Below are 9,771 nucleotides of genomic sequence, written 5' to 3'. Positions count from 1 at the left end.
CAGCAGTGGAGCCCAAGTGAGAGCCACCACCCTTCCCCTGCTCACCCCAGCAGAAGGGGGTGTACATCCCGGTAATGGTAATTCCTCCTTTCCAAGACCTCCCTTTTGTTGGGCAGCTCTCCTGTCCCAGCTGGGTTTGCTGCTGCCCTCTAATGAGGAAAAAACAAAATTGCATTTTTTTTTTCCCTGTTAATTTTTCCGTTTTTGAAATCTGAAGGGACTCATTGTCACAGCAGCTGGGGACAGGGAGGGGCTGAGGGCAGGTGGGACACCCACACCAACTCAAAACACACATTATTGGGGTGATGCAGTGATGCCCAGCAGCAGAGATGTGATTGACATCTGGTCTCCCCCTCCTTCGAAGCCCAGAGAACAGGCAGCGTTTGGGAAGAGCCAAATCCACGCCCTTTGCCACTCCTTGCACCAGAGCTCAGGTTTAACCATTTCATATGGCTAAACCTGAAATGGCCAAACCTGAAAACTCATCTACAAAGTGCCCAGAGTGCAGGGGACAGGGGGGTCTCCCTCCCTGACTGTTCTGCCAGGAGGCCACCAATGGTCCCCTGCTGTCCAGCCTGGGACAGTGAGCAGGCAGCACTGCACATTCCAGTGGGACAAAGTGCTCATGTGAGGGAATGGAGGGAATGGTGACCCCCAGGCACAAGGGTGCCCTGTCCCCATTAACCACACAAGGCAGCAAAGCATCCCCAGGAGGTACGTGGGGAAGGCACAGGTTGTGCAGGGACAGAAGTGGCAGTGGTGGCCCTGTGGCACCTGGGAGAGGTTCAAATTGCTCTCCAGACCGTGTTCAGGGCTGGTGAGGGGTCCTGGGGGATTCAGGGTCCCATCCCATCACTCTGTGATGGACAGCAGCTCAAGTGCCACCACCTGGGGCCTGGGGTGGATTTCCAGCCCCACTTTGGCTGTGCCTGCACATCTCCTGGGGTGGGTACAAGGCAGGGCTGGGGGTCCTGCTCCCTGTGCCAGCACATGGCTTTGCATGGGTGATACCTTCCTGTGGGACTGAGCACACCTGCCTGGCCATGCACAGGTGGGAAGGGGTCATTTCCTCATCACTTTTGAGAAGGCCTTAGGATTGATGTGGTACTGTGGACATGGGTGGGCAGGGAGATGCCAGGCTGAGCTGTGCTGGGCATCAGGGTGCCCACATCCTTACCTGCCTGCTTAAATTAAAAAAAAATAAAATTAAAAAATCACTGGCCTCAGGTAGATTCACCCAGGCATGTAATGTGCAGCCCAGGTCCCTGCAGCCCCTGGGCCTCCCTGCAGCCGAGCCCCTCTCCCTGCTGAGCCCCATGGCTAACAGCCAGTCACTCTTTCCATTAGGAAAGCCATTTTTCAGGAGCATATAACTCAGCTGTGAAATTTCACTCTTGGCTGAAACTTGGCTCAGCAGCAGAGAGACTGGGAAGGGCTGGACCCAGTGGCTACAGGTGTGAAAAGTGCTTTTTACAATGAGCTTTTATAACTTGGGAGAAATGGCTCCAGTCCCTGCTCCGTGTCTTGCCGTGTGGGCCTCAGTGTGAGCAGTGGAGGGTAAAGACCAAAGCAGCCACTGGATGCCAACACATCCCACCTGGGGAGAGGCACATCCTGCCCAGGAGGGGCTGGGGACAGAGAGGAGAACTCACCCATGCAGCTGGAGCAACACTTCTCCTAGAGAAAGGACTATTCTCCCCCAGAAAAGGTAAAAAAGTAATTTACACATCCATAAAACATGGAGGTGGGATAAACACACAATCATCAGTATCATCCCAGTGAAATAATCCTGGTGGATGTGTGTTAGAGAATGTACAGCTCCTTCTGATCAGGTGGAAATTCCCATCTGGAGAGGCTTCCAAGTCTCTATCACCACAGACTGTGAAACTGTAAAAACAGCCAAGCAGAACATGCTTATTCCTGCACAGTGAAAATATCCATGGTGGCTTGCCTGTGGCTGGCAGGAAAGGGCCCTGTCACCCCAAACCAGCCCCCAGACCTGCCACAGGACCCCACAGAGACACCACACTGGGGCCCTTCTGAAAATCTCAGTAACACTTTTTAATATACAAGAATCAAAAGTACAGCAGTTTTACAATGTAGGAAAATTTCATACATACTATATAAACAACATATTTACATCAGAAATCACTAGGACAGTGGCATTTCTTTCACAAATATAAATTAATATTAATTACTGTTTTTAGTCAACAGGTTTAAAAGTCCGTATTTTTACAGTAAGAGTCCTTCTCTCCCCAGAGGGGAGGCAGAGGTGGGGAGGAAACGGGTAAAAGCAGAATAATATTTTTGTGTGGATCACAAACCGTTCACTCAAACACTTCAGCACTCGGTTCCGTGTCCATTTTGGTTGGGACCACGTCGCCTGTCCCCACAGCAGGTTTTGGTCTGCAGGATTTCCACCGTGTGAACTCATTACTACACCATTTCCAAAGAGGTCAAACCGACCTCTTTGAAAGCTGAAAAACTATTTTTTATTTTTTTTTTTTAATTGAAGCCCAGCAAGTTACTGCTTTTTTCCTGCAAAGAGGCTGGAGGGAATCTCACAGCTGGTGCGCAAGGAGGAGCTGTACCAGCTGCTGACACAAACACCACAGGGAAGTTTATGGCTGTGGATGTGCCCCCTCTGATCCCACTCAGTCCCCATGATTGTGTTTGGTTATGGTCCCTATGCTGAGGGGACATAAAATGCATAAGTGTGTGTGTGCTCAGGGAAGACTTTCTCCCAAATCTCCTTCTCCAGCTTCACTAAAGCCAAACGCAGCAAAGACTCACCCACCATGAGTGGACATGATGTGACACCAACATCAGGCTAAAGTGACAGTGGGGACAGATCTCCAGTGCATATGGGTAAAGCTTTTGCTGTTGCACAAGAAGGAAATCCCAACCAACCTCGTGCCTGGAACCTGGGATAAGCAGAAACCCCCACATCTCAACACAGAAAATGCCTCTTGCTGGGATCCAAAGTTTTCCTGCACCAACCTAGCACTGGTTGGCCGGTATTGCCTTTGCTACATGAGTATGGCACGAACTTCCCACCATGACAGCACCACGCTGTGACAAAAAGAGCAATTCACTTTGCCCCTCCAAGCTTGCTTCCATTTTCACATTAAAAGCTAATACCTCTGAAAAGAAAGGACTTCTTTGTTGAATACCACAGCCTGCAATCACAGCTTAGTGGGAAACATGCTCTCTCCACACCTTCCACCCCACCACAGAAGGGGACTGTGGAAGACTTGCCTTCACCTCACCCTGCACAGGTAAACACAAGTGTAACACTTTATCAGGGCAGCAAGTGCCCCTAAGGAAGGAAAACTGCCCTGAATTTGGTGGAAATCTTGCAACATAAAAACAAAAGGGGAACAAAACACTTCCCGTGTGTCCCCCTTAGAGCAGCGGGATCGGGAGGAGCGATGGCAGCAGATTTCCAGGGATATACTGCATGGAGAATTATTAGTGTCAGTTTGCATGTGCCCTCCCAGGCACTGGCTGGAGTCAGGAAGCCAGCCCTGAACACCCACCTGCCCTCAGTCTTTTGGGGAAGGGACATCACAGCTTATTAGGGTCAAATACTGGCATCTTAATGGAGGCTCAGCTTCTGTGCCCCACCAAAGAGGAGTCTGGAACTGCCTGGTCTTTACTACTGAGCTCAGGGTAGTGATGCAGCCCCAGACACCACGCTGGGGAAAGCCTGGCTCTTGGGAGAGCTTTGGGGTCTCCAGGGAACTCCAGCCTGAAAAATAATCACCCAAGGTGCTTCTGGCCAGCAGTATGTGCACAACCAACCCCTCTCACCACACCAGTGTCCAGGCCAGATGCTGGTTAGCATCAAATGCTGTGGTTTGAATACCTTCAGTGTTTGCCCTCAAGTCCACTGAGCTGGGCTGCACATTCCTCTCTTCCCTCTGCCATGCTGGGCTCTAAGACATTTGCCCCAAGGATCTTTACAGATCAGTCCTGAATTCCTCATTCTCTCCCTGCTCACTGAGGTGCTAAGTCCTCAGGTTCAATTCCAATTTAGACAAATAAAAGGTCTGTAAGTGCAGATACTTTTAGCAATTCAGAGTCACTGCTGACTGCTGGAAAAGTGGCAGGAATGTGACCATTCCCTGAACTGTGATCACTCCACTGGATTCTTATTTCACTTTGTTCTACCATCCATTATCCTTCAGTTACAGTAAAGGTTTGTGATCACTGCTTTGTGAAGCACAGAGAGAAATGATTTCCCTAAAGACCAGAGACTCTAGTGGCAGGAAGATTAGAAGTTCCAGGATGCCCAGAGCCATCTTTTGATCTTGCACCTCCCAGCCACTATCTGTTAGTTCCTGGACCACCCAAGCTGCCCAAGCCAGAAGAGAAGAGTTTTTTTATGAATTCCTGAGCCCTGTCTACTGGGAAATACTGTTCTCACCCCAATTTCTTTCCTGCTGGTTAGAAGTGAACTAAGCCTTTGCTAAGGAGGTTGGCATTTTTTTCCCATATCCCAGTTCCCGCTTACCCCCACAAGATTTGCAAGTTCCAGATCTGGAGATGGGAGGAAGAGCTCCCCACCTCTTCTGTTGAAGGGGACACAACAGCAATCAAAGCAGAGCCAGTTTCTTGAAATGGATAAAGACATGGAAATGATAACATGGCCAGGAAAGTGATGGATTGGCACCAGCATGGCTCCAGCTCCTTTGGAGTCATTCTTCAGGGACATCAAGTCCCTCTTTCAACCAAGTTTGGCTGCTGAGGGACTTTCCTGTCCCTCCTTGAGTATATCCTCCCATTGCCCCATGCTGGTGACACACAAATCCCAGCCCAACCAGTTCTTCCCCAACCCCAAAGCAGCATCTGTCACGTAACATCAAGTCAGAGCAGGCACACAGCCTTCTGCAGCATCAATCTGCCTTCTCCTTCTGAGGAAACACTGGCTGGGGAAAATTCCCTTGGGTCCATTGGACTGAGGAAAACAAAAACAAAACAAAGAACGAGGCAGCAAGGCTGGTTCCATGACAGAACAGTTCAATGGTAAAAAAGGGGAAAGGAAATGGGAATCTAAACCAGAATCAAGAACTAGGGAAAAATCTTCCTCCGCCCACTCCCCCAAAATCCTCCTTGACCCAGCCAGATGATAGCAGCATGTTCAGAATTTCTCGTTGCTGGCCTGGAGAAAGCAGCCACCGTCGCATCGATCCCAGTATATCAGACGTGCGCTTCCCCCTCTCAGTCACTTTACGCTTTCCGAATGTTCCAGTTATAATCTGGATTGTTTTTCTGTTCCAATGACCTATCCAGAGGTGACCTGTGATCGAGAGGTGACTTGGAATCGTGGGGGGACTTCTGAGAGGGGGGCGAGCGAGGGTCCGACACTGCAGGGTGAGATGGAGGGAGGGGCTGTTTGTAATCCCCCAGTTTGTCTGTGTGGAAGGACCGGTAGTGGTCCGAAGGTCCCTGGCCATGGTACCCCATGGGCGGCCTGTGGTCAGACATCCGCCGGAAATCCTGCTGGTGGTAGTTCTGAGGCCTGAAGTCGTCGGACCGCCGCCGTTTGGAATCGTGGTGGTGCCTGTGGAGAGAAAAAGGGACGGAGATCAGCTCCCCGAGCCCGGCCTCTGCGCTCAGCGATCCTCACACACAGCCCCCCGGCCCCGCCCAGCTGAGGGGGAGCAGTCACCTGTCGTAGTAGTCGCGGTGGCCTCTGTGGTCTCGGTCGCTGTTGTACTGCTCGTAGGGCCTCTTGCGGGAGAGGTTGTTTGGTCTGTAGTTCCCGGAGCTCCGGTGGGGATCCCCCCGCGACCGCCGGTCCCCGTAGTGGTGGTCCTTGTACCAGTGCTGCTCGTACTGGTGGTGCCGCTCCCCGCCCCACATCTGGTTGCTGTTGCCGCCGTAGTTGAACTTTCGATCCCTCTGCCAGTCTCCTCGGTCTGCCAAGAGCGAAGAGCACCTCTGAGTCTCTTCTGTGCTTTGGTTTAAACCCACTTACTTCCCTAAATTCTCCAAGAAATAATAGCTATTGATGTCCCTTTAACTTTCTCCTCCCTGAACTATGTGGGCACAATTTTATTCTTTGAATTTCTTTATCATCCTCTCAAATGTTACTCTGTCCCATTCTTACATTCCTTTCCTCACTACATCACCATGTTTTCTATCCCAGCAGTAAGTACAGTGGTAGTGTATGTTCTATGCCATCACCTTTAAACCTGACCAGTCACAAATCCCTGAAGGATTTGTGTCCAGGAGCATTAGGCCAGAAGAGAAGGTTTCTCCTGGTCTGGCAGCACTCACCTGTGTTGCTGAAATGTCTCTTGTTTGGATGGCCGTAGTTGTCCCGTGGGTGCCCGTGCATCTGCTGCTGGGTGTGGGAAGGGGGCATGTGGATCTTCTGGGAATGAGGATTGTGAGGCATGTGAGACTGGGACATCACAGAATCGCGGCTGGAGCCTGAAGGCTCTGGGCGGAACGGCTTCTTCATGCTGGACATGTCCTCCTTCTTCTTCTGCTCCTGCAAGGTGGAACAGAGGGAAACAGCTCAGCTGCTCTCCCACCACAAGATCAGGACTGTGAGCCTTGTCTGCCAGGCTCTGGATTTCCCTCTTTGAGGACTTGGTGGACCAATTCTGTGCTCAAGAACGGCACAAACGCAGTGGAGGACACCACGAGAATTTGGCAGCTCTGCTCCTGTACCTGATCTCTACAGGGCAGCATGCCCAGGCTTCTCAGTCCACAAGGCAACTGAACATCACATGTCACACCAAACAATGCTTTTGCTTGGTCAGAACAGCCAGGACAAAGTGACCAGAAATGCCAAATCAAAAAGAAAGGCAAATGCAATCAGACTATTTAGATGTTGAGAAAATCACACACTGCCAACAACAACAAAGAACACCCACAGTGAGAGGCAGAAAGAATTGGCACTTCAGTGCAGCAACTTTTGAGGACAGAAATCAAAGGGAAAGCACTTCAGTTCTCACCTCCTCTTCCTGTGATCTTTTCTTATGAGCCATCTTGTAGAGTTTGTGTAGTTTTCTGGCATCAAATTCTGTGAATTTTGACACAAATATCCATAGGTTCCTAGAAGGATATGAACATTTTCTGTTAAGTGCTACAGCAGCAGTTTAACTGTCAGTGGTTTCCAAACCAACAACAAATTCATTCTACCCTCTCTGGTAAACAGTCTCAGCTCAGGACAGGATGATCAGGAGGGCTGGAACCATGTTCTTCAAAGTAAAATAGGTTTGCAGTGGTTTAGGTGATTTGGCTTTGAAAGCAATTTTAATGAAACCAGGACAACTTGAAGACAAAACAGTTGCCTGGGACTGGTCATGGGAGACCATCCCTGGAAGTGTTCAAGGTTCAGGCTGAATGGAGCTCTGACCAACCTGGTCTAGTGAACTGTGTCCCTGCTCATGGCAGGGGGTTGGAACTGGGTGATTTTTAAGGTCCCTCCCAACCCAAACCATTCCACGATTCTGTGATTCTGTAGTGGACCAGGAAACACAAGATTTCATGGGTTAAGAGGCAAATGGCACATTCATCCACAAAAAAACCAGCAGCCTCTGATTATCATTTCAAAATATCCTAGACCAGCTAAGGAAAACAAAATGATCCCTCACCTTCTCCATAGCTTGATGTGATCCTGGTCAGTGTAGGCTTTAAGGCACTCAGAGATGCGATCACCAATTTTTAGGAGGCAGTTGCGCGTGTGTTCCAGCTGTTCTTGAACTGTCAGTCCCTTATCAGGCTTATCAAGTTGCTTCAGTGCTTTTTTGACTGGTCTCATTCTTTCCTTGCACTTGAAAGAGCAATAGAGAGGAGAAAGTGATTAATTTGGCACAGGGCTCTACATCATTGCCCTGTTAATTGAAAAGAAGCTCGTTCAGCTTTATCTGGCCATTAGACAAGGAGAAATCAGCAATAAAATAGCAAGTTGCTAGACAAGCTGCAGACAATAATCAGTAAAAGACAAAAAGTCTCCCCACCTGCACTGCCCCTGCCTTTTAGGGGGCAATAATTTGCTTTGGAAGCAGTAACCACACATGGTCTGCCCCTGCATGGATCCTGTGGTGGGCAGGGGAGGGTACCCAAGCCTCCAGACATTGAACCAGCCACCCCAACTGAAAGACTGCTCAACTCAATCCTGTCCAGCCCCACCTTTGGGCACTTTAATGCTTGCTTTTACCAAAACTGGCAGACATGAGATGAAAGCACTGTGTTTTTCGGCCCAGGCACATCAACACCGTGCACAGATAGGAAATCAGACAGGTTTTTTGACTGCCTGCCTGGATCTTTTGTGCATCACAGAAGGAAAGTTAAAGAAAAAGACAAAAACAACCCACAGGATCTGCAGCAAATACAGAAATTTCAGAGAAATGCTTCTAAGAAGTGGTATTTCAGCCAAGGAGAATCTGCCATGACAACTTTTACTAAAAGGCAATTTTTACAAGCCTTGTGGGCATGTTTGCTGTGAGAACACTTACACAGCTCTGCACCTCCTCCAAGGTCACCCTCAAAATTCTCCTTGCATTTCTTTGTCTGAAAGAGCTTCTGTGGCTCCTTGGCTTCTACAGGAGAGGGAATTTAAGGCTGTAGGGTCTTCTATATCCCAGGGCTGCCAGCAGTGGGAAGTCACCAGCTGAAGCAGAGTCCATGTGCCTGCTCTGCTGACAGGCTACCAGCTGGCAGCCCTGGTGGGCAGCTCTTGTCCAGGGCTGTCCTGCCCTGCTCTCAGATCAGCCAGAAGAAACCCCTGTGAAGCACTAGGAGGGTGTTCACACCCCAAAAACTAAAACACATCCTTGGATGACATCTGAGCAAACCTTGGCTGCCTCACTGGGCTCTCAGCACTGCTCTCCCATTTCCCAAGGAAAATACTCACTATGCTGAATGTTTCTTGGTCCAGATCATCATCCTCATCCTCTCCAATGGGGATTGGCTCGCTCCCTGCAGTGATGTGGACGGGGCCTTGCGATCTCTTCCCTTTACTTCCAGATTTGGCCTCGCCACCTTTGGGCTTTACAAGGACAAATTACAAATGTCACGAGATGAGCCAGAATGGAGGATCCCAAGAGACCCAACTAACAACCTCCACACTATTGTTACTGGCAGTTGCTAAACCTGGGCACTGTTCCTACAACCTTCCTCCCAAAATCTCCAAGTGTTGAGCTGCAATGGCTCTGTTTAGCTTTACGTCATCCCTGAGGGAGCAGGGAGAAGTCAGAGCCAACAGTTTGGACACAAATATGATATTCACACTCATGGGGAGAAACCAATGTTGAAGACTTGGAAGAGAGGTTGAAATAGAAGAGTATCTCTCCCTTGCAAAGGACAGAGCTCAGGGTAGTCTCATGTCTACGAGGATCTGCAACTTTATGTGATATCATGGCCTGTTCATATACATTTTTACCTATATGATTAATTTGCAGTCAAAGTCATACCAAAAATCACTGGAAACCAAACTTTCCCCTACATAAGCAACAAAACTTCTTAGTTTGCACTTATGACCTCAGTGTCAAAACACACTGGGCATGCAGCACATACCTGTTCCTTGGACAGGTACTTCAGGTCATTAGTATGGAAGCTTTTATCCCCCTTCCAATTTGCACCCAGCCTCAGGGCAGTTGTACCCAAAATTCAAGAGACATTTGAGTCTCTAGCATACCAGTGATGTTGAAACACTCATTCTGTTGAGTCCTGAACAGTGACAATGACAACTTACAGTCTTGATGGTGTGGACACTTGGGTCATTTGGGTGAGTTTAAATTAAAGGGGAAT

At 49.2% G+C, this 9,771-nt stretch overlaps 1 protein-coding gene across 12 annotated transcripts in view; it reads right to left on the bottom strand.

The window, feature by feature from the left end:
* Positions 1-2,040: 2,040 nt before the first annotated feature.
* The window catches only part of CHD2 (chromodomain helicase DNA binding protein 2), an 80,074-nt gene continuing 72,343 nt past the window's right edge, over positions 2,041-9,771 (bottom strand). For all 12 annotated transcript variants that reach the window (XM_015638714.3, XM_033516983.1, XM_033516985.1 and 9 more), the window contains 6 exons: positions 8,876-9,010; positions 7,614-7,792; positions 6,972-7,071; positions 6,286-6,502; positions 5,675-5,924; positions 2,041-5,566 (listed from right to left, as the gene is read on the bottom strand). In XM_015638714.3, the coding sequence (XP_015494200.1) occupies positions 5,233-5,566; positions 5,675-5,924; positions 6,286-6,502; positions 6,972-7,071; positions 7,614-7,792; positions 8,876-9,010 (1,215 nt within the window). In that variant the 3' untranslated portion in view covers positions 2,041-5,232. The remainder of the gene's footprint in view (positions 5,567-5,674; positions 5,925-6,285; positions 6,503-6,971; positions 7,072-7,613; positions 7,793-8,875; positions 9,011-9,771) is intronic.

This window comes from Parus major, chromosome 10 (assembly GCF_001522545.3).
Source record: "Parus major isolate Abel chromosome 10, Parus_major1.1, whole genome shotgun sequence".
NCBI lineage: Eukaryota > Metazoa > Chordata > Aves > Passeriformes > Paridae > Parus > Parus major.
The sequence above is the reverse complement of the archived record's forward strand: the minus strand, read 5'-3'. Positions and strand labels throughout refer to the sequence as shown.